The 26,113-nt window shown below is 29.8% G+C and overlaps 1 protein-coding gene across 1 annotated transcript in view; it reads right to left on the bottom strand.

Annotated features, from left to right (window-relative positions):
• The window catches only part of LOC112694083 (neuroligin-4, Y-linked-like), a 418,040-nt gene that overhangs the window by 8,855 nt on the left and 383,072 nt on the right, over positions 1-26,113 (bottom strand). Inside the window, exons 6-7 of the mRNA XM_025569445.1 lie at positions 18,894-19,048; positions 3,165-3,277 (exon numbers count right to left, since the gene is read on the bottom strand). Of these exons, the coding sequence (XP_025425230.1) occupies positions 3,165-3,277; positions 18,894-19,048 (268 nt within the window). The remainder of the gene's footprint in view (positions 1-3,164; positions 3,278-18,893; positions 19,049-26,113) is intronic.

The following is a 26,113-nucleotide window of genomic DNA, read 5'->3' as shown; positions in this document are numbered from 1 at the left end:
TATATTTATTTTTATTTAATAGAAGAATTATCAGCAGAATAGCATTTATTAAAAAAATCTGTGAACAAAAACCTAAAATCTTGAATTATAAACGTTAAAATCACTAACTTTATATGAGTCTGTAGAATTTAGAGTTATAGATATAGTGTGAATATATAGTGGTCTGTGACGCCTAATAGGTTGACAACCGTTGTTTTAAAGGGACGTTACAACAAACAACTAGTAACAACTTAGTAACACGTTATCACAAATTATGAAACAATTATTAGTTTAAAACCGAATAGTTATTTTATTTTAGTCCATATTTTAGGTTCAAAAAAGTAAAGACATAGAACTATTAATTAGAAAACAGTTTTCGAAAGTAACCAAATAATGGGATGATTTATAAATATTATTTACAAACCGTTTACTCATATTGTATGACACAACTGTGAGATGGATTTTACCAGCAGTGCTTAATAGTCATTTGTCTGATGCCGAACAATAGCTGTTCAGATAACTGAAACTTGGGTTTATTTGTATATTATTATTAGGAGCATTCGATATGTAATTAATTTTTTCGATTTGTATTGCCTGTTTTTATAATATTCAGCAAATATTATCACTAGTCTTCTACAGGTGTATCATTTTTTGGGCGAAACGTATCGAGTTGTAAATCATGAAAAAAATGTTACACAATAATAACGTCATACTATACCTATAGTATATTTGCAAATCATTGCTCAATTCGTAACTGTATTTTTCTATCGGAAAGAGGATTTCTTTTAATTAAAAAAAAAATCATAATTATTTTGAACTCCTTGGAAATTTGTAAGTGCTGGTGTCATGAAAAGGTACAAATTAGCCGGAAAATGTTGGCAACGGTTTGTATTCGATACGACGATTTGGAGGGATATGTAAAGTTGACCCACTTGTAATTAAATTTTAATCGTGTTGAGTATGTTGAGTTGCAAATCATGAAACTATTGTTGCAAATAGTTGCTCTTTTTTTTTTGCATATTTAGTATTTACACGATAACATAGCTAACTTTATACATATCATTATTAGTATGTATAAATCTTTTGATATTTGAAAAGTTTTTTTACCGAGTAAATTTACATCCTCTCTATAAATTATCTATCTGACTTTTTGTGTAACTCTAAATTGATATCATTTACATTGTTGTCAATTAAATAAATAAAATAATAATATAAATAAATATAATAAATAATATATTTATTTATATTATTATTTTATTTATTTATTACAATTATTGTAATAAATAAATATCATGTTATAAATAAAATAATTATTAAAGAAATCGAAATGATTTTTGAAGCAATAAACGTTTGTTGATAAATAAAGTTAAATTGTATCTATCGAAATGAACAAGAAGCCGATTAAGCTTCATTAATAATTGGCCATTGCATATCTGCCTATATTGTAATAGACGTGACAAATTGTTGGGAAAATTAATTGGTTGTGTATTCGCTCACGCGATGGCGCGTGCGGGTCGAGCTCGATATCAGAGCCAGAAGCCAAAAGGTCCCTGAACAGATGCTCGTTTATCTATGAGGATTTTAAAATCAATAGGTCCCGGGTCTTCCTGAAACTCGCGTAATATTAGGTATATATAAACATATACGAGTAGAATTACTAGCCTGGTACACTACCACTGGTCCCCCACTATCTACAATGATTTCGTTTTTAAGTAGCTATCCAACCGCGGCATTCGTCGTGGTATGCCCATCGGAATTAGCAATTTGTTGTGGGATCGTCATTCGTTGGCGGAGTAGGGTTTCTCCCCTACGGCATACAAAACCTAACGAAAACGCTCGTTTCGTAATAATGCCGCGGACCCTGGCCTGGAACTATTTTTGATCAATAATCTTACATGAGTACGTATTTCTTTTCATAACGTATGAACATATGGTATATGCATTTGTGTGTGTGTTTTGGTTGCCGATTTCGTCCGTGACAAAACATTCTTGTCCGAAATAATAATAATAATAGTAATACAAAAAATCCTTTCAACGTACGTACGTACACACCCACATTCACATAAATCGGAGATAATAAGCCCGACGGAAATATATTGCAATTCATGGATATTCTAGCGAAATTGTTTCGAAAAAAAAAATCATAAAACCGTATAATATTACAATAACATAATAACTACAAATTTAATAAACTCGACGAAATATTATTTTCTTCACGTTTAGTTTGACGATTTATCGTTCTTTTTTCGTACCATATATGTGAGATTCATATACTGTAAGTATACATCTAGTACGATATTTCGCTTGTTTAGTTGTTATATTTTCAACCCACGCACGTGCTTATTAATTTTTGCAGCTCCGATTTAACGCGGTTTCGCAGTGTATTGGTAATGAACCATAAATCTAATTCTTCGGCAACAATATGTTGGGGAAATAAAGTTAAACGAAAACATAACATATTTTAAGAGTCACGACTCAATGTCCATTTGAAGAAATCGATTTATAGTGAAATAAGCCCGGCAAATTAACGCGATAGCGGAGCATTAATACGTTTGTAACAATACTGCGGGCGAAATTTAAACGTATAAAATCTACCGACGTGTAAGTGCGCACCGTTTCCAGACAATTGTTTTTACATATAATTCTCGGACAGCGTTCGGATCCTCCCCCTTCTATAGTGACCAATGCGTGGTTACACGACGGCGACGAGCTCACGTCACAGTACCTTTAATAATCCTCAATAATAAGTAATAGTTTCTAGAATGCGCAGTGTTGTGTGATTATCTGTATCCATATAATCTCCATTTTCATATTATCGGGTATATTTTAGTTCTTGTAGGCCTTCAAAAACGGTCGATTATTCTATAATAATTTGACCTGTAACCGATCGGCTGCAATAATATTTTTTTGATTTTTAAGGGTAAAAATTTGGTTTCGTATTGATTATGCAGGTCGCGCGAAAGAAGAAAATCATTAGAATTTTTTTTAATGTGGGTCTAACATCGTTAAATGGTATTTCGTTTTGTTATAGCTTAACATTTATGAGAAGGCAAAATGGTTGAATAAATAAATAGACTTAAGTTTCATTGGCGTATGTTTTTGAAAAATAAAGAGAACAAAAATATAATTTTTCAGACGAAAAATCAAATCATAAATTAATCTACTTATAATTTGATGCTACTTACTTATTTCTAAATACTTTTGGTGCACTGGGTCGTATTCGTCCCACGTGACGCTTCGAAACCTGTTCCTCTCCTTGGACCCGGAATCGAGCTTATCGTCGTGATTGTTTGGATCCCTGGAGGGTAAAAACAAAAAAATAAAAATAAAAATACAGAAATACAATTTTTAAAATAATCATGCAAGAAAAACGAATGTTAGGAGATAAATTTATTTTCCATGGATATTGTTCGTTTACAAAGACCATTTGTCTTTCAGACAACCGATAAGGACACTTTTTTCTCTTCCCTTCTTCGTCGTAGATTCTGCCGGAGACAAACACAAAATCCCAAAAGTGTTTTCTAATTTCAAGGCCCTGGATCTATTTCAGTATCATCCCTATCCTAACCCTTCTTCTACGCATTGCCTCCAGTATAAGGCGATGTGTCCGGTGTATTAAAAAGAAGTGAGTTGGACACGCCCAAATGAATAAACGTTTTACTACGTAAAAGGTCCATTTATCATTCAGTACCATTTGCAAAGGATCTTCGTACTTTTACTACATTGTTTTTGTATTAAACACGTACAAGGAGCACATCAACAATCGGTAGAGCTTAAAGCTGTCAAACGGCAATATTAATCGAATTTGATTGAAATCATTTGAAAAAAATAAATTATATATATATATATATATATATTTATATAATCTGAAAAACTACTTTTTTCAATTACATTAAAAAGAATAAAGAAAAAGGGATGTTTTTCCATGAAAAACCGAAAATACTTTTTAGGCCTTGAATCTTTATTGTCTATTGAAATTGAACCCAACTGTTTTCCTCCCGCCGGAAATTAATATAAAAAATATACGATAAAAGGCACCAGACGTGCTTCATTATAAATGTTATCATCATCATCGTTTTACTCAACTAGATACATAACCAACTATTACTATACATACAATACCGTTTTAACGTAATCGACTTTTTATAAAATATTGATTTCATATACGAGTAAAATGATATAATTTTTTTTTTCAAAAAATATGTTATTCATTATAAATGGGTAAAATTAAATGATAACATACTTTAAATGAAATTTTGATTGATGTTTTATTCAAATAATTAAGTTAATATAATCAAAATCGATAAAAACAACGAAAATATTGTAACAACTCGTCCTATATTAGTTCAATTACGATTTTTAACCTCTACGGGTGCATTAACATTTATAATTATATATAGGTCCACTATTTTGTTATCATGGGATATTTTCCCTGAAATATTTTGATATGTCACTCATACTTTGGGCTTCAAGACTTCACGTGACTGCGGCGATTTCCGAAACAGCGTGATGTTACGTCGACTTGAGTCTTTTGTGATGCGAACATTTATATATTATTATAATATCTGTCCGTGATGTATGCTAGTTCAGGATTTTTCTCTTGCGTTATTTCTTCGTTTCGGAAACATGTGAAATTATTCTGAGCAATCGGTTACGGTCGCAGCAAGCACATTAATCAAAAATGTTTTTGTCGAAACGTAAAATTTTTCACGAAAAGTTATACACATAATATTATTATTACTTTTGTAATACGAATATGCAACACATGTAAACATATAACTTGTATGCATATGTAATATATTTCGTACACGTGTACGTGCGCGCAATCTGCTAGTACCTGTACCGAACTATAATACGGTGTATATAATTCTCAAATATATTACGTTTCGTTCACGGTTTTCGACTCGATGACAACTATAACCGTATGCGAAATTCCTTCGTTTCAATGGGTAACGTACGTCAATTTGCACATAATTGAATTGAACTGCACTTGGATTACATAGGCCGAATCTTGAACTCCACTACAGAATTGGCAGTCGATAGCGACAATATACATTCGAGTGGTCGCACGGGGGTGAGATCAGTGTGGGTGCGCGGAGTCGGTGGTGAAAAACGAAAGACACGATTGCTGCGCCTTCGCTTCGCGTGTGGTTCGCAGGGGCGTATTTTAGGGGGATAGGGTATTTTAGACGATTGTCCCCTCCCTGAAACCATATTTAAGAAATAAATTATATGTGAGATACAGATTTCAATTTTTTTTAATGTGGATTATTTTATAACGAAATCAAATTTCGCGTGGCTGTGAATACTGAATCGGGCTTTTTGTCGGGTTCATACTTAATGAAAAATCAAAAAAATCACAAGCATAACTTTCAAAACACAAACAGGTGTTAAATAAGAACTACACAAAAGTCTATTCTAAGTGGATCCGGCATAGATTAAAAATAAAAAACCACAAATATTAAGGATTCATCAGATTTTAATATTACTAAAAAATTTACTTGTAAATGTTGAGCCTAAATAAAAGACAAATTTGAATCTTCCCCCTTATAAGTAAGTCTAAATATGCCCCTGGTGGTTCGGTATGCATATCGTAAGGCTTGCATGCACGCTTTTGCGCTGTCATAACTTTGCTATTACACGTGTTCGTTCCGCCGGATCATTCTTCACACCACCAGCCATCGTCGCCGCGTTACACCGAACATCACTACTCCGGGTTCTTGCCCGTAAATTTGATCGGACTATTATTATCATACGTGTTCACCGTCTCGTGTTGAACGCCACATGGAAGGGCAAATAAAAATTACAAACAGTGTCGTAAAAATCGGATGCGTAGATTGTGCATTGCACACAGACCCCGAGCCTCATTCTATGTATTATAGGGCCTCAAAAGAACAAATGCTCAAAATCTATAATGATAACGGACCTCAAGATTTTGATTTTCGCACAGTTCTCAAGTAATTTAGTTATGACACTGATTGCAAATACCAAGGGTACCATTCGATCCCTGCGTTCTTGTTTTATCCTACATGAGCGTCTTTCTCCGTCGGCCTTCTTTCGTCGCGGTCGTTTTTTTTCTTTTCAGTCCAGGGGCCTTCGTCTTGTTTACACCGCACCGTGTATGATTTGATTACGCTTAGTATTTAAAAAGATAAATCGACAGAAAAAATCGCTCAACAGGTGTATCCTCGTTTATAGCCATTGAAGATAAAAAAACAAAACAGTTATTAATTACTACCGCATTCAATTATTCTGCTTTTCATATAATTTATCGAACAATGTCGATTCAGTGTCTATGTTATAAAATAAAAATATTACAATCATATACAATAAATAATTTTATATAATTTTAAATCCGAGTTTATTCAAAATCATATAATTAAATAATATAATATAATATAATTGCATTGTGCACTAGTTTGTTCTTATCGTTAAATTCCTAACTGTCCATCTTATCATAGTCAAATTATTAACTAACTTTGGGATCCTAGATGGGTTGTTATTATCGTCAACGGTCAGTAATTTTAACTGCATTTTCAGACCGTCTTTCTATATTTAAAATACCAGCTTCCCATCTGCTTCCTATCAACCAAAAACTTCTACATATTGCTTGGCAATCTCTTTTGATCCTCTTTTCATCCAACTTTACTATATGCCATTGAATTTATTTCCCCTCAAAGCCATATAAAGTTCAGGAACTTTAGGGATATTTCAAGACACTTGCTGTAACGAGACAGCATACTTTCCAATATCTATCACATGGTTACATTTCACCCTGACGGAGTACTAATGATTTACGAAATTGATATTATCGATTAATCTGTTGATAATCAATAGAGCGCGCACACAATAAACAATCCGTCAGTGCGGTCGGATTATTTTTTATACTTATAAGAATATCAAGATAGCGTGGCGGTCGTCGCCGTTTACGATCCGCACGTTATTCTTACTGTACTGTATGGTATTCACGGACAACGCTGGTAACTGAATATAGAACATTCTTGTATATAATATCAACGAAATGAATCTTATATTAACTTCCCCTCGGTACCTATTTGTACTGTCCATTGGATAAACGAATACGGTTGTTGTATGTAACCCGAAATATACGTCAAGTTTAACGTACAGACAATCAGACTTTTTTCTCCTACTGCTCAACAGCCGCCGTACGGATCGTTGCCATCAAGTGCAGTTGAGATCAGCGTCCACTTCAGAAACCACCCGGAGGAGTCAAGGAGCCGCCACTACTGGTGAAGTGAGCCGTCGCCGTCCGAGTTTGAACGAGTCACCACCAGGAGGAATGCTTACTCGACATCAGTATCCGGAGTTTCCAGACGTTATCTCCCTGTTGGTATTACACATAACTTTGCCGTGGTCCACAGCGTACTAGAGAGTCGTTCGACGTTGCCATAAGTTACGCTATATATTAGCGTAGCATACTGTGAGTATCACGTTGGTAATCATGTAAATCTCCTAGTACGTCCACTGACATAACAGCATTGTGAGTAGCCCAAAATATTATCTGAATGTTGTGGATCTTTGTGAACTCGGTAAAGAGTAATTTTTATTGTAAATGTATGCTTATGCATACCTGTGTGATATTTATATCTCTCCTTCTTATTATGTTGTAAGATAAATATTTATTATTATATATTGTTAAAATTGTAAACATGTTTTTATTATATAAATAAAGTTAACAAAATTAAGAATGCGTATATCAACATCACGTTTTGTTACACTGCTCGTCGTCGAATTTCCTTTCGGACAGGACCCAGTTTACTTCCCCACAATCCATTTAAGTTTTCTTTTAATTCTTCTCCATTTTAACTGACCCCATGAGTAAACCAAAATATTAACCATTTAATTTCTAACTGCTCTTCCTAACTCCTTAGCAGACAACTAATTCTCTTATTTTCAACTTTCCTATTGTACTTCTTTTCCACGTCCAACTCAATTCTTCTGATTAACATTCGCTACATTTATAAATTGCATCATTAACTTTGGTGGTGAACTAAAAAATTACAATTATTGGTTTTTAAATTAGATTTATTAATTAATAAAACAATAAAGTTTTAATAATTTGTTATGTCACATTAGAGAAAAGTAAAAAAATCTAAAAATTTGTCTTGAATAAAGAGAATAACCGATTCAATTAACATCGGAGTATTGTTAATTTTACAATATTATTATTTTTAAATATAGGTATATGATATTCAATTAGGCAAGTTTTAAAATTAAAATATGTCAAGGAAGCAGATAAATGTTCATTAAGATAGTTAAATGATATTTCTTAGTTATATAAACATTGTTTATAGCTGTACATTTATTATTTGTTAATAACGCATATTGTATATTGAAATTAAGTATTCCACTTATAATGATTACATATATTTACATATTTTTACATATATTTTTATATATTTTCAAAATCACCCAAGGAAATAAAAAAAATACTAGAATAAAAAAAAGTTTCCGAAGAAACTAGATTTGCTGATTTGTGGTTCGTGCTCATATAAATTAGATATACTCAATTTGTGTAATGATGCAATATATATTAACGTTCCGTAAAAACAGTACCAAGAACAAATCCATTCTATAACTTATAATTTAATACGTATCAAGTAAAGTAAACATATAATTTTTATAGTTATAACTTTTCTTTAGTTCGGCCGTAACGTTCATCGTGAAAACATGTACACTCCGTTGTATCATATTTGCTCTGTAATCGCTTTGCACGCTCATTAGGAATTTATAACGGTCATCATTGACTATCAATGTCCTTTACCCTTATTCTTTGTAGACGTTTTAACTCAAGACAATAACAATGACGTCCTCGAAATCAAGTCTCTAATCAATACAAAAATCTCGATTGAGAAACTACATAAGAAGAAACGTAGTCTTCCACAGTGTCACAACTGTCAATCTTACACACGTGAAATGATTGCCACCACAAACCTAAATTCGTAAAGTGTGGTGATAACCACCCCACGAACGATTGCTCCAAAGACCATCACAGTCCTGCTAAATTTGCCCTTTGCAGCGAGGAATACACAGCTAACTATAAAGGATGCCTAGTTTACAAAGCTGTTCTCAAAAAATCTGTTCGAGAGTCACTCCAGCCAATGACTCTGATTCCAACGCCCAGTATAAAAACAAATCTTATGCGGAAACCACCAAAAATCAAAACTCATACACAGAATACAAATTTGCCGATACTCTTTCAAGTTTTATGTCTAATTTAAAATCACCAATTATTCTCCTCTTATCTCTCTTTTGTCAACAGTCTTAAACGATCATACGACTTATATCTGTATTTAAATTAAGAATAATCTAATTATATCCATTATCAATGTCAATCATAAAATCAAATATCAATACTACGAATTTTATAAATATGTATTAATACAAGTAACAAATATACTTGTAGATATAATTATAATTTATTTAGATTATTAGAAACTCAAACTTGTTATAGCATTCAGCGTGTTGAAACATTTTAATTTACAATAAATCAAAAAAAAAATCTTTTCTTATTATAAATCAATAGACTTTTTAAGTCTTCATCGTTACGGTTAACGATTTGTAAATATATAATTTATATATATATATATATATATATATACATATATGACATATTATTGAAAATAGAATAAGTTAGTGACCGTAATATTATAGTCGTTGAGTTGTATATTTACAAAATTATATTTTTACAATTCAAAAATCGTTAATAATAAAAAAAGAAACCAGGATTTCGAATATTTTTTCAGATATTCTACAATACAAGCATACGCAGGATTTCCTGCGAATGCATTTTGCATTATAATTACTAGGGTTGGAATGTTCATGAAATTGCATATTTTTTTCTAAACGTATTGATCCAATTTTATTAGAACCTGAATATAAATATAATTCATATTCTACTGAATCAAATAATACTAGTTTTATTTTACATATTTTTACATATTCAATGGTTTTATATTTTAAATGTATATTTTGGGGATTTTAAGAATATGAGTTTATAATTCAGTGCATTTTGAACTTTTTTAAAAACAACTTAAATTAATTGGCAGATAAATGATAATAGTGTTTTTCTCAAATATTTTTAGATCCAAATTAATCAAATTAAAAAAATATTGAACACAGTATATATAAATGATATACATAATATTTTAAATTAGCATTTACCTAATATTAAAAATATATAAAATTTTAAAATATCAACTTATAAAAATTAAATAAATACTTATAAATTATAATAGGTATTATTTTAATTTTTAATATCTAAAATCCAAATTTCTGTCAAGAATATCAAAAACTTTACTCTATATAAACTATCTGAGACCAGTAATCACATATGCATGTGAGACATGGTCCTCAACGAAAAGTGATGACAACAGATTGGCAATATTCGAACGAAAGGTACGAAAGGTAACATTTTTGGCCCAATATATAATACAGAATTAGGAATTTTTGAGAGAAGAAAGAATGAAGATCTATACAGACTATTTTTAAAACCCAATATTACGACGTATATAAAAATTAAAATAATGGAATGGTTTGGACATGTATGGAGAGCTGATAATTACATAATAAAAAAAGTACTAACGGAGACCATACAAAAAAAAAGACCAATAGGCAGACCACGAAAAAGGTGGAAAGATGTGGTAGAAAAAGATATCAAGATGCAGGGAAGAAATATGACTGTTAACCTGGCATTGGACAGGGAAAGATGGAGAGAATTGCTTGTGGAAGCTCAGGTCCTACAGGGACCGTTAAGCTAAGGAAGAAGAAAAGTAAAATACATTTTACTCTGCACATTTATTGTTTTTTCTTTTAGCTAAAATTCATATTTGATAATTTTTAAAGCATAAATGCATAAGTATTACAGTAAAATTAAGTATATTTTAAGTCATATTACATTATAATATATGAAAAAAATTAATGTTATAGTCGCCGCCGACAGCGAGATGCCCGTATCTGCCCGGGTTGCCACCTAATGGTTAGGTGATGGTTTCACGGGCGGCGTTGGTCGCACACACACGCACAATTATCTATATTGTGATTTATTTATTTTTGTTATTAATTGTGTGTGAATTATTTAAATTAATTAAGTCCCAGAGCGTTATCCGTTATCGGACCGTTATCTGCGTCGATCTGCTCGTCGGTGCGCGTATTTTAACACGACCGCCGCAACTTTTGTCGCTCTCTGTACGTCGTGGTAATAGGCTGTAGCGTTTAAAAAAAATAAATTTTATATTTTGTGGGCGCTAATCGTCGTCAATTTCATTTTTTAATTTATTATATACACATTTACGTGTGCGCGAATCGCCACTGAATGTTTTAAATTTTATTATACGTGCGCTAATCGCTGTAAATTTTATATTAATTATTATTGTGTGTGCACTAATCGCCACTATTTTTATTATTACTGTAGATTAAAGTATAGTTTTTAGGTAGTTGCAGCTGGCCAGTCTGCGCTCCACCAAATTGTGAGTTTTATATATTTATTTTATTATTTATTTTTTACTGAAATTTATTTGAGTTACCATTTATTATTGAGTTACCTATTTATCATTAGTTTTAAGCAAATATACACACTTACACACACCCAGCTATTTTCACCGTGTTAATTAGTGGTGCGCACGGTTATTGGTGACCGGAGAGCGCATAATATTATTTTATGTGCCCGGCGCAAACAGTTGTATTTTATTTTGAGTTGTTTATTTTAACTATCGCTTTTTAATTACAATACTTTAATTCCCGCTACTTTATTTAGTTATGAGTTACATTTGTACATTATTTATTAGTACATTATACATTGTACTTATACATTACTTTATACATTTTGTGTTAAAATGTAAAATCATTGTTTTTATTCTGTACTGATTTAAGAAAAAACAAGTATTACAAACTTCAATCAATGCATTTTATTTGCATATAAATGTAGAATTTTATGCGTGTATTTATTTACTTATATTCACATTCCATTATGTTATGTGTTTATACAAGAACAATACTTATTGGTTGTATCAATGAATAAACATTTAGGAATTGAAAGACTATTATTGCTAAAACAAGAAAAATATTGTAAATTATTAGAATCGTCTCAAGTAATATTATCATTTCTTTTGATGCTCTTTTTTTCTTATTTTTGCTTGTTACTCATTTATATAAACTGTATTATCCTGTCTACTTTACACACATTGTGAAATTTGTATAGGACTTTTTGCCCGTTAAAAAAAAAAAAAATAATAATAAAGTAGGAGAAAAAACTTTTGTGAATATATGAAAAATATAACATTTGAATCATAAATTGTGTTTTTGTTTTATAATTTATACCTATACAAATATGTAACAGAATTGTCTTAAGTACTTATAGGCTTGAATTTAATTTATAACGTACTAATCAATACCTTTATATTTTTAATATAATAAAGATTATTTACATTTATGTATGTCCAATATTTATTTTAGAAGATTGGATTTTTTTTTTATACATTTCTAAAAAAAATAACTGAAAAATCTTAATAAATTTGCTTTCACCATAAATCCATCTACTATATTATTATGTTTTTATATAATTGTCAAAATAAAAACGTATTATAAAAATACAGTTTATTTCATTCACTAAGTTTTGTTATCACAATTTCTTCATTATAAAGTGATAATTATTTTGACGTTTATTTGATAATATTTATACTACTTTTTAATTGTGTTATGTCAGTTCGTTTTAATTTAAACCAATTTAAAAATGATGAAGGACTGAAGTAATGAAAATAAAAAAATAATTAATGTTATATAATGCATACCTATTAATGCTTATAAGCTGTATGATGAAATACAAATGTGATATTTATTTTTTTTCAGGTAAACTATTATTATTGTTATATTATTATATTTAATTATAACTTATATAAAAATTAGAGAGTTTTTACATTGAAATATAAGGAACATGCTTTTAATTATAACCTATGAATTTCATAAATAATACTTGTTTGTTCTAAACTATCGAATAAAATATTTTAAAAATCTTTTATCGTTAAAATAAGTTATGATTGTTGTCGTTAAGGCCTTATAGTAATTAATGAATTTTCTTTACTGACAATAAGTTTTATATAGGTTAAATGAACTACTCATTTATAATTCTAAAGTGAACTCTAATATTCATTATAAATATAGATACATTATTACGTCTTAATAGATTTATTTTTTTTTTTTTTATACTTCGAGTATCATTTGAAATCCTTTGTAAATTTTTTTTTAAAATAATCCATTAACTAAATCGTGTTGTCTCATTGTAAAATATAAGTACCCCCACTGTATCAAAATATATAAATTCTAAACAATTTTTCCCCCTATTTTTCAATAATTAACTTTGTAATACGTATATCTGAACGTACTCGAAAAAATCATTAATCATCTACACATATTTGCTTGTGCAATACAGTTTATCTACATTGTATTCATTGCTGTTTATTTATTACTATTGACATTATTATAAATTTTTTGCTACAACAACTTTTATACGTGATACTCGTATTTATTATTTTTCAAAATATAATTCAAAAAGTTATATTATTTCTGATCATTCTTAATGGAAACGTTCCAAGATGGTGTTATATTTTTTGTCCCGGTATTTTATATTTATTTTCTTTTGTTTTTTCCAATCTAAAATGAGGCAGATGTTTTTGAACAAAAATATGATTGGTGAGCATAGCATCGGCAGGATTGTTGTCGGAGCAAATCTCTTAATTTTCGAATACTCATAACTTCTGTGCAAGACTATGAATATTATCTAAATGTATTTAGTAATTGAATTGAACAAAAAAAAAAAATAATAATAATAATAATAATAAAAATAAGTAACAATAATGTAGAAATTATGGAGACTACCTCTTTTATATATATATACATATATATATTTATATATTTGAATAGTGATGTGGTGAGACAATTATTCGAAAGGGAATTTATTTCCATTTATGTTCTTCGAAAAAGTAGTTTCGACAATGTAAAAAATTTCGCCGAGTGAAGCATTGATTTTTTATCGATGGAGTGTATAAGTACAAAGTATCTTTTATGTATGTACATGTATGTGTAAGCACACACACCCACAAAGGTACACATAAAACACACGCACACTCATTCTCATTTTGCGTGTGTTTTAGTGTTTATATGTATTTAATATTGCTTTAATATTACAATCACCTGAGGCCTGGAGCACGGCGACCGTTTTTCACTTTCTACAATCACTGTAATCCCGTACGGATCACTAAACAATAGAAGATATGTTTTGCCCAACAATGAACGATAAATTGCCACCAGCGGTGGGGCGACCACAAGAACCAAATTATTTTACAACGTTACGGGCACGCGGAGATACTTGTGAGACCAAAAGTCATTGTTAAAAAATTAATTTATACACACTCAACTTCAGTGTATAATGTAAGGTTGGTCATAGGATTTCTGATAGATGGGACGTCATGGGGTGGAAAGGGCTGTAAACGGCTCGAGTGCTCGTAATTATTGTTATTGATCGCTGACCCAGCGCTCAGTGGGATCCGAGGCGGGTTAACGTCGTATCGAACGACGGTTAAAATATTATACTCTTACTCTTTTACTATGAACTCTATATTTACATAATTATTATATCAGAACAATATTATACGCATTCACTATGTAATATGTAATATTCACTATGTAATACACACTGTCATTGATTATAAATACTATATCGTATTATATCGTATTATATATAACACTAGCTATATTTATTTTCGAATTACTTGTTTTGAATTGTTAAATATACTATACGGGTACATTCGACATTAAATCATTTGTGTTGTCGATGTTGTGTAATTTTTATTCTTGTGATACTTTTTAAGAAATAAAATGTTTGGTAGAAAATGTGACTATTTTCATTGCAAAATATTCGTAAAATTTGTAGCACTTTGAGAAATTGAGATTTCATTTTCCAATAATATTGTTCGTTCGGGTCGTGGGTTGACGCGCAACGGAGGTTGACAGCGTCGTGTGACGGTGGTCGGCAATGATGATGCGACAGTCGATAAGAAAATATAATGTTAATTTAATTGTAGACAAAAATAACACCTTATTGCGTTCTATTGGGAATAATTTTTGCACAAAATATTTTGTATTACAGTGAGTAATCTGTAGTATTTATAATCAATAATGAGAAAAAAAAAAAATAGTGAATGATTGCAATCGATAAAATTCATATAAAAATTTTAATGCCATCAACGAAAATATGTGATTCACTGTGTGCGAATACTTGGTATTCATACTCAAACTAAGTTCAACTTGAATATAAAGTATATATTATAAGAGCTATAATAGAGGTAATAGAGCTAAAAAACGGATATTTGACTAAGGAATTAATTAAATACATGACAAAACGTTAAGTAACTATTAGGATTAGAACTACTAATCAGTTAAAATATGCAAATTTCGTTTTGCATAGGTGTTCATGCAACATAATCTCTGCGCACTAACTATAATTTATCCATACTTCATGTATACCTTCATAAATCAGAATATGCCCATATAGAAGTCTAGAATCTTGTTTGGTCGAATACGCGTTTAATTTTAATGTAATTTATTGTACGCATACGACCATACACACACACACACACACACACACACACACACACGACCACACACATACACGACCACACGCACACAAACGCACGCACATGTGCATGTGTACTCGTATGCATAATATATGACTGACAAAGTATTCCTTTTGATAATTCATTAGAACGGAAATTCTAACGAAACACGAACGATATATACACTCCCAACGTTTCTTAATAAAACTTTTTGAATAATCGTGTAGATCTCGTAGCGAGTTATAATACTGTATTCTGTCAAATTCTCCGCTTCACTTAAACTGTTAATTGAAAATTATGGCATATTTAGAGAGTACACCATAATTTCTGATCAAATTTCAGATGCCTTGTTAGCGCAGCTTGTTACTGTAGATATAGTAGCTTTTAACTCCACTGATCAGGTTACAGCACGATCTCCTGTTTTTTTTTTTTTTTAAGAAAAAGTCTATTATCAACGTCTCTCCTATCTTAAACATGTCTTGCAATGGAAATAATTTAAAATACAATTTTTTCATTTTCGAAATCATGTATCTCATAGATTCGTTATAATTCACATTTAATGCTTAACTTTTTTAGATGACTTTTTTTTTATGATGGAACTAATAACACTATTACGAAGTTTACTAACAAATACGTTGTATTTCGGATTATTCGGTTCTCGGACTGACGTAATTTTAATAAGAGCTAATACATTTTATTTGTTTCTTATTTGAACACTGCTAATTATTCGAGCGCTGTTTGTCTTAACAGTAATATTATTACACATTGACTACAATAAAATTAATAGTTCGTTTTCAAATTATAATTATGTTTGTATTTCCCAAATACTTGTAATAATAGAATATCTCCTTGGATAATTTGAACTAATGCATATCAATTGTTTTAACTGACTTTGTATTGTGTGCGTTTTAAGTAATATATACATATCGTTATTTGTTGGAAATCGAAATTTATCTTAACAAAGATAGTAGATAACTTAATTCATATTTGTCTATATAAAAATAATGATAAACGCATTTTTATCTAGATGAACAAGTGATCAAATTTAAAAAAAGCATAAACCTAACATTATAATTTTTTGCTTACAGAATTATAGCAAATTTATATAGCTCAAATACAGATTTGATATAAAGTAATTTTTTTATTTCCAAATTATTATGTATTTATGAAACAATGAATAATTAATGGTTATAAATGAATAACGTTTTTAGAAATTTAATATTAATATTAATGATATTATAGTAATCACAATTATCATATATCAATTTAGTCATAGTTATAGTTATAAATAGTTAAAATATAAATTAATATTTAAAGTGTGACATTCAATTGTTTACTATCCACAAGTCCTAAGGTAAATGTTATTAATAGTTAATGTGCCGATAGCTAAAATCGTTCATTATTTGAATAGTAGATTTTACCAATTTTTATTTATAATCAATTAACATTATATTTATACCTAACCGGCATGCAATAGAGAAAAAACATTATCGTTTTTAATATATTTTTTTAAATTGAGTTATTTATGTTGTATAACTTATAAACTCTGATAATTTAAATAAAAATTAAATTAGTTTCTTTGAACAACTCTGATGATCTAAATGCATTTATCTAGATTAGTAAAATAAGATAAATGTTTAGACATTTTGTAATTATTTATCTAAATAAGATATAAATTGAACAAATAACTATCTAGATAGTTCATTAAGATGATTTATTTAGATAAGTCCGAACACCGATTATAACTCGTTAGTCTGCAACAGGAAAAACTAACGAAACATAAAATATTTTCGAAATTAGTCAACCAAACGAGCAACCAAACAACTATGGTTGTGATTTAACAACATTTTTTTTTATTACTTATCCGACATAATCTGTCTCATACATTGATGGATTTGTTCGGCTTGTTTATCTTGTCCGCGCCAAATATCACACGGAAAGTAATGCTGAAAGGGAGAAAATTAATACCGTCGAACGAAAAGTCCCGTGATCAGTTTTATTTGTTCTCTTACATTCAGATTTCCCTAAGCAAACCGTACTGCACCATCATGTCGCGTTAAAGACGAAATAAAATTCTCTATATGAATCGGTTTCTCGTTTTTACTCACGCTTTCATTTATATAGTGCATAAACATTACGTTTGTTCTTCGGCATACTTTTACGGTCTAAAATCTAGACTCTAGATTTACGACGCCAACGAATCTAATATTTGAACAATAACACGTCAAAGAAACGCACCGATACAACATTTTCAACGGTTCTACGTGACAAGAAAAAATATCTCCCACTGAAAATTATTCACACGAAATTTCCAGTAATATTATTGATCTACATCAATTCGAAATGTTTACATAATTTCAGTACAGTAAAAATGTATTACGTTTTAATTATAGTTGGACGAGTAGATCTTCCGTAAAATATTATAAAAAAATTTAAAAAAAACATGAAATATGTTAAAATACGTATGGATTTTATGCAGAATGATTTGCAGAGTATATGCGATTTTGTACATCATCTTTGTAACTAGACGTATATTTATATTGTTTTCGTTATCTTTTAGAGACTTTTCGATACTACATTCTATTATATATTAGCATTATTCAATGTCTCTTAAGATTATTATTCACGTTTGTGTTAGTTGCCTGATGTTTATGATGTACCGTGACAACCATTACAAAAGGAAAGAAGAAAGGGGGTCTATATCTACTATATTATGAAAGTTACGAGAAAGCCGTGAAAAACAAGACGTAACATAGGTGGGTAGGTTTACTATATTACCAAATATTATATAATAAACAAAATCAAAGTCTACTCGATTTTTAAAAGAATTTTAACATTAAAAAAATAAATAAAAAAATACTTCAAAGTACTGCATAATCTTTAACCAATTAAAATATTAATATTATTTTTATTATTTGTATACAAAAAAATTTGTTTACGTATAGATTGGTAATTTAATAATTATAAGTAATAAGCATCTTTACATTTTGATATTTCTTTATAATTTTCCTCTTTAAATTAATTTTTAAGGAATTTTGACATTTTAAAATTAATTTTTTTTATTATAATTTTGAACGCATCAACATTCGAGAAAACACATTTCAAATCCAAATCGATTTAACTATATAATTTTACAGAAAACCGAATACATACAATAACGAGTTAGTTTAAACCATTTAATCTAAAAAATTACAGCATTAATGAAAAATTATGCTTGAACTTTTAAACTGTCGTTAAAACAGAGCAATTAAGTATAAACTTTATTAATTTTAACGAGGAACTTACCCAGTTCTTGCAAAATTTCCCAGGTATAGAATCATAGCATCTGATAACGCGGCTTCCGCTTTTGTATAATTCCTTGAAAAATGGTTCATACCATCGTTTACCATTGGAGCACCAAACATGTATGGCAGTTCTTCTCCGTGAGCAGTTCCTATTCTCTGTAATTAAAAACGGAATCATTAATTTATTAAATTCTAAATTAATCAAATTTTTTTGATTGTATAATTTTACGAATTAATTATCAGTGAAATATTAGTATAATATTACGACGTTTTATTCAATTGTAAATAAGTAATATACTTGTATATGGTGGTTATTTTATGACGATTCTAGACAATTCCTATTAATGTTTATTAAAATTTTTATATATTTAATAATTATACTTTGTTATTATTATATATGTACATTATAAGTATATTATATTTTAAGTAAAAAATGTACAATACAACAAAACATCTCGTTATTTCTTATTTAATTTAATTATTTTATTTTTAGAATTTTTATACATTTTTGAAAATGCTGTTGTATTTTTTTAGTAATTAATAAAGATTAATAAAATTATTAACGTTCTAATCGGTAGAAGTATCGTGAAACTATATTTTTAATAATTTTAATCGGAATTTTTGGTTTTCTTTTTTTTTTTTTTGTGAATAAAATTATTTTATTTTTATTTTAAAGCTTTGTGTATAAAATAACTTTTTAACAACCAATTTCAAAGGAAATTTTCAGTATAATAATCATTCAAGAATATATTTACTGAAATGTTTTTTTTTCTATTTAATGTATTCATAATTTAGAATTATATCGGTATTATTTCCAAAAAGATATATTATATTAAGATACAGAGTTGAAAACTAAATTCTTATATTTTTACGTCATTATGGTATGGTATTACAACCTTAAATACACAACTTTGCACTTAGGCTTTACTTCGTTACAACGCTCATTCTAGCTACACAAAAATACATGAATGAGACCAAAATAAGAATATAAAGCACAGAAAGCAACGATAAATAAGACTTTCAACGATTCAAATAATATGTTGAAACAAATATCTGTTATGTTAATGTTTTTATTTTTCTGTTCCATATTGCGATAAAATTGAAAACGTGTTTAATGATGCAGTAACTCACAACAGATAAATTAATTTACTTTAGACGGAATAGACATGGATGGACTTAAAATATTGTACACCATATTATTTTTATTGTATCTAGTCTTATAAAAAAAAAAAAATCATGAGCATTTATGAACGAATCTATAAAGACATCTTGTAACAACATTTGGTTTAAAAAAAAAAAAAAAAAACCCAACACATTTAACATCCATATTATTTACGAGTACTGTATATACACATATTGATATGAGTGCATCATACTTAAAATTAATTAAAACGGTAAAGTCATTATTTTGCATCATCATATTAAATAAATATTGATTAGAAATTTAATTGGGATTTAAAACGGAAAATAAAATGAAAGTAAAAGGTTGCATAAATTCTTAAACGAGTCATAATATAAAAATAAATGTTCAAAATTAAACATTTTAATGTGAATTAAAATAAAAAATATTTTTGTTATTAGATTAAGTCTTATGGAAAAATATTTAGCGAATATTTTTCAATATATTATTTCATTAAATTATGTGTATTTGCAAACATAATAGTCTATTTCACACGAAAATAAAATAATACTGATATAAAATTAATGGTTTTATTCAGACTGTTTATACATTAAATCTAATATAACCTTCTACAAAATATTTTCCGTAAACTATGTTTCTATATTTAAATAATTTAAATTAAATACAACGCAGGGGAAAGTTATATCTTATAAGTTTATAAGAGTTTAACATATTTTGATGAACATAATTTATTTCTACTTATTTTTTGCTTAAAAGCGTGAACCGTATTCTAAAAAAAATTAAATATATGGATAAACAATTTTCCAACTATTAAGGGCATGCATAATTGGCCATTATTTGTATAATAATCTTCTTCTGAATTTAAAACAAGACACATGAATTCGGATTTTCGTTTCGTAATATTAAGCTTTTAATACCTACATTGATGATTCATGACTTTGCACTCATGATTAAAATGCAGTTAAAAAAATCACAAGCATTCGTTTCGAAATATATCAGTACAAACTCTATGATATTCCGAGCAAGAATTACTGTGACAGTAATTTTTGTTTAAATGATATAATTGTATAATTATTTTTGTACGGCAATATAACTAAAAAATAAGTTTAAAGTTTCTTTTGAGCAATTTGATGGGAAAATGTGTTCTGATGCATTTTAATGATTTATTTAAATGTTTTACTATTCTATCATACTTTTGAGAATTCAAAAACTTTTTAAAAAATACTTATATTTATATTGTTTAGAAATATATTTTTCACGCAGATTTTTTCAACGATAAATTAGATAATTGATATTATTATACCATCATATTTTTTTATTTTTTCTACGTAATATACAAGTAAAAATGGAATATAATTATAATGTCAATAATAATTATAATATTTTTTAATTTTAATTTTTATTAAGAATAAAGGTATTGACAACAAAGGTCATTAGTCTGTAAGTATAGCATTGTTAAAATTAAGAGTAGTTTGGTGGCATGGAAATACTTATAATTATTTATACATAATTATATACATGGGAAAAAGTGACGTTTAAAGATTATTTTATAATAAGTTGGATAATTTGATGGTGTTCAAAAATTTAAAGATTGCATCAATGTTGGTTTCCCCAAGCGCTTTTTGATGTTGGAAAGGTGGTTGAAGACGTTTCGTTCGTTGGTATATTTGGCACAGTGGAGTGTGTGATGTTCGATTGTCAGTAGTAGGTTACGTTGGTGGCAAGTTAGTGGTTCTTCATGGTTGAAGAGGAAATAATGGGTGAGATGTGTGTGGTCGATTCTAGCTCTAGTGGTGACTATATTTACTATACGTGCCGTGTAGATGGGAGATTGTCATTTCTATATGGTTTTTTTTTTTTATCTTTTAATTTGTAGTCAGAGATCCCATTGTGATTGCCATTGCTGCATGGAGATTCGGTTAATTATTCTTATTAGGTCTTTGTTTGGTAATGATTTTATAGCAATTGAAGCATCTGATGATATTGCGGATGATAATTGTGATGTCAATAGTAATATATATCTGATAAAAATGTATTTGCTTAAGATGAATAAATAACTGTAAAATTATTTTAAGAGCATTATTAATAATATTTAAAAGGATCTTTTAAAATGTAAATTTATAATTTTATTTCATAGTAGAATGAAAAATGTATTTTGAATTATTTTTCTCGAATCGTATCTATTCCATTAATTTAATACCATGCACTAGAATAAAATTATAAACACGTAAATCGAAATACAGCCATACTTAATCTTTTCGAGGAAATGGTACCCAACATTCAAAACATATTATATTATATTAAATATTGCTTTTAATTTACTACAGTTAGATTTACAATATTATTGTGTTTCATGTAAATCTGAAATTCGTATTTAAATAAACATATAATAATATGTAAATAACGTTCAAGGTACTTGTATTTACAAAAATTAAGTTTATTCGGTCTTATTTTTCTATCAAAGTCAACACTTAACTGATGTTGCTCATAATAGTCACCAATCTACACGATTAAACAATATTTCACCGGCAAGTGTACCGAATCGCTCTCGGCATCAATTTCACTTATGACCGTTTGCGTAGTTAAACCTTGAAGTGTACTCGAAAATCTAAAACAACGTTTGTTAGATGAATATATTTTGCATTTGTAACTCTTGATGTTGAATTGGTCAATATAATACAACACTTTCAGGCGACACCATCGAAACGGATTAAATACATATTTGAATATTTTGGAAACGGACATGCTGTATATCGTTGCCGACAGTGACCGTTCTTGGCAAGCAGATTTCGCGGAACGCGTACACAACTATCATGATGGACCATAGTTTTTCAAATGTAATAGTAATGGCATGCACACGAACATGTAATATTATAATATCGTATGGTTACGTCAACGTCCATGACAGGTACGTGCCAGTTATGGGAAAAATTCGGATTCGCTGAGGTTTGAAAATCTGGATTTTTGAAGTTCGAAATCCGAAATCCGGATTTTACATTTAATCTGGATTTGGGATTTGAAAACATTGAATTAGTATTCTTTCAAGAACTATTTATAGTAAATATAAAATAATAGAACATTCTCAAAATTAAATGATATTTTAACCTAACCTAATCAAGAATCTCATTAACAAGTTTTTGTATAATATTAAATATATAAGTTGGATATCATAAAATTCATTTTAGTTATTATTAGTTGTATCTCCAAAAATAATGGTGCGTAAAACTTGAAGTGTTTACCAATTATTAAGATTATTTAGATCACCATCATCTTATTAATTAATTAAAATAACGACTAAAAAGTGGTGTAATGAAAGTTATAGGATTAGAATACATAAATTTGCAATAATAAACTTAAAACTCAGATTTTGAAATTCGATAGTTCGAGTTTTGGATTTTAAAATTCGAAATCCGGATTTGGCAGATTTTCGAAAATACGGATTTCATTTCCATCACTAGTACGTGCACCGGTTATTTATAGACGACGCTTTTATCGGGTATATTTTGCACAGTCCAACTCGTAGTAATACTACCATAACCGTTGTGTTGCGTACACGCCCACCGGTTATTTTCCGTCGATGGATAATGATACCATTATCGTATACTATATTAATATAATAATGTATTAATAATAATCCGTAATGTATATTACGGATAATTATTTTCATTGGTCTTTATCATTGTTTCAGCACAATTTTCGTCCAGATATTTCGTGAAAATTGCGTTTGTTTGCAAAGCAACGTCAAACGAACGTTTGAAGAATCAATAGCGGTTTTTACTCGCTTCGGTCGACGTATTTTCGAAAACCCTCGGATCGCGCCCGATCCTTTCGACACCGGTAGTATTGCACGTCGGGAGCGCGTAACACAATAACGTATTGTTGTGGGCTTATAAAACACAGAGTGCGTGGATTTGAAATTCAACGAAACACACACGCATGTACGAGTGCATAATGTACGCGCCACGACGTGTACACCGCGTATTGTTTGACCTGTAATTTGCATGGAGAACAAGTGAAAATTAATTTCGGAATAATTACGATCGAGTGCGCAACACCGTTGTGTCACCAGTAATATCGTTGCGCGCACGCACAATGATTCCTAGCGAGTGCGACGTTATGCCCACACATGTGTTCGGGTGGAATTGAAAGGCGACACTCCAAGAGAGCGGTACCATATTTTAGTACGCGTTCCATTCGTAATACACACGTCCCGAGTGCTCTTTGGTTGGGCTCTGCACCCGCTCGACGTATGTAAATAAATATAATGTATTGTGTTCGCGGTACGTTTCCGTTTTTCCACCGATTTCTAACGACCCGGAAACGATCTAGCACCGCGTCCCTCGCCGCTTTCCGCCCCAATCGGCCCAGGGGAGGAATCCTGCGTCGCGCGTAACGTATTAAATTATCTAGTTCGCACGTGATTAGCATAAAGCAACGGGTTCGCACACGGTGCGTTTTGACGCTCGATGTTTTTAACGCCTATTAACCGGACAGCGGTGCGCTACCTGCGCTTGAGTTATGACGGTGTTTAATTCGGAACGTTGTGACCGGTGCTGATTTTAGCACTTTTCTCGCGGCTGAAAATAATAATAACCGTTCGCCACCCCATACCGTACCCGCAACAAGATTCAGAAATAGTACACTTGGCACGGACGCGCGACACCATTATTGTTGTTGTAGATTGTTTGGCTTCAGCTGCGAATAGAGAACCGTTTCCTCTCGTGCTACCCACACCGGAGGTCATCCTCAAAGCGCGGGCGTTCGAAAACCGTTCGTACGGGGAGTCTCGCGAGGGCCTAACACCGTTTTTTCCAGATTGGACCCAATCGAAATTAGTAATTCCCCTGGGACGCCGTTTCCGTACGCAGATTTGTTGTTTTGTCCGAAAAGCAAAACGAGAAGAAATGTAACGGATCAATGCTTTTTTGTAATCCACTGAGTCTAAAAACGATATCGGAGATAAGCGCACACCGTTCCATAATAAAATTAATTATTATAATTTATTACACCGTTATGTGTTTCAGTCAATATATTATATAGTATTTTTTTTGATTTTAGTATTATATGGAGAAATCAGTGTTTTTTTCCCTACTTAAAATTTCATGTCAACGGTTTTATTTAATTACAAACTAGTGTTGGATATGCAAATTCACTTAGATATGTTAAATAAGACTTAAACAATTAAATCGGTTGTATACCAATGATTGCTTTTACCTATACCAGCGGTTCTTAACCTGTGATCCGCTGCCCTCTAGGGGTCTGCGGCGGCCCTAAAACATAACATATGTACATCAATACATGACATGAATGCATTATTATAATATTGTATTTAAGCGGTTAAGAACCGCTTACCTATACCGTTTAGTGCACGTTATACGTTCGAATTATCGTTCGATAAATATGAGATTTTGTTTTGAATTGTATTTAACCATATAATAAATATTGGACAATATATATATATATATATATATATATAGGTACATAGTTTAACGTACTTATATCGTATTGGTTTTCTACAACTTTTTAAAAAGTTTCCTATAGGCATATATTGATGAAATTTAATTTTAATTTCACATTTTAAATTCCAAATTTTGAAATTGTTAACTTTTAGCTAGGTTTCATACATTTTGAACTTATGATTAATTATTTAAATGCAGTGTTTAAAGTTTTAAGAGCGCATAGCATTGTATTGACAAATAGACAAGATGTCTTTCACAAAGTTTTGTGACTAACTTTCACTTTGGTTATTATTATTAATAACCGAAGCAAAATTGTTAGTTAAAAATCGAAAAAGTCTTGCTAAATGTAGTAATATATGACTTCAAAGTACACCATTTTGCACGATCAGGAAAAGTGGTCGACAAAATGAATGTTGAGCGTTAAAGTAAAAACATCGATTGTGTCATAATGAAATTGTATTATGATGCAGGTACACGAGACTCTGTCCTTGACGATTCATATTTCCGTTTATATAGTATAAAGTAGTGCGGGATGTTTAAAAGAGAAAAATGTTTTCAATTCTTAAATATTTTTATATAAATATAAATATATTTTTAACTTTTTTTTTAAAAACTTTATCC

This window comes from Sipha flava, unplaced genomic scaffold, assembly GCF_003268045.1.
Source record: "Sipha flava isolate LNK unplaced genomic scaffold, YSA_version1 122_pilon_pilon, whole genome shotgun sequence".
Classification (NCBI taxonomy): domain Eukaryota; kingdom Metazoa; phylum Arthropoda; class Insecta; order Hemiptera; family Aphididae; genus Sipha; species Sipha flava.
The sequence above is the reverse complement of the archived record's forward strand: the minus strand, read 5'-3'. Positions and strand labels throughout refer to the sequence as shown.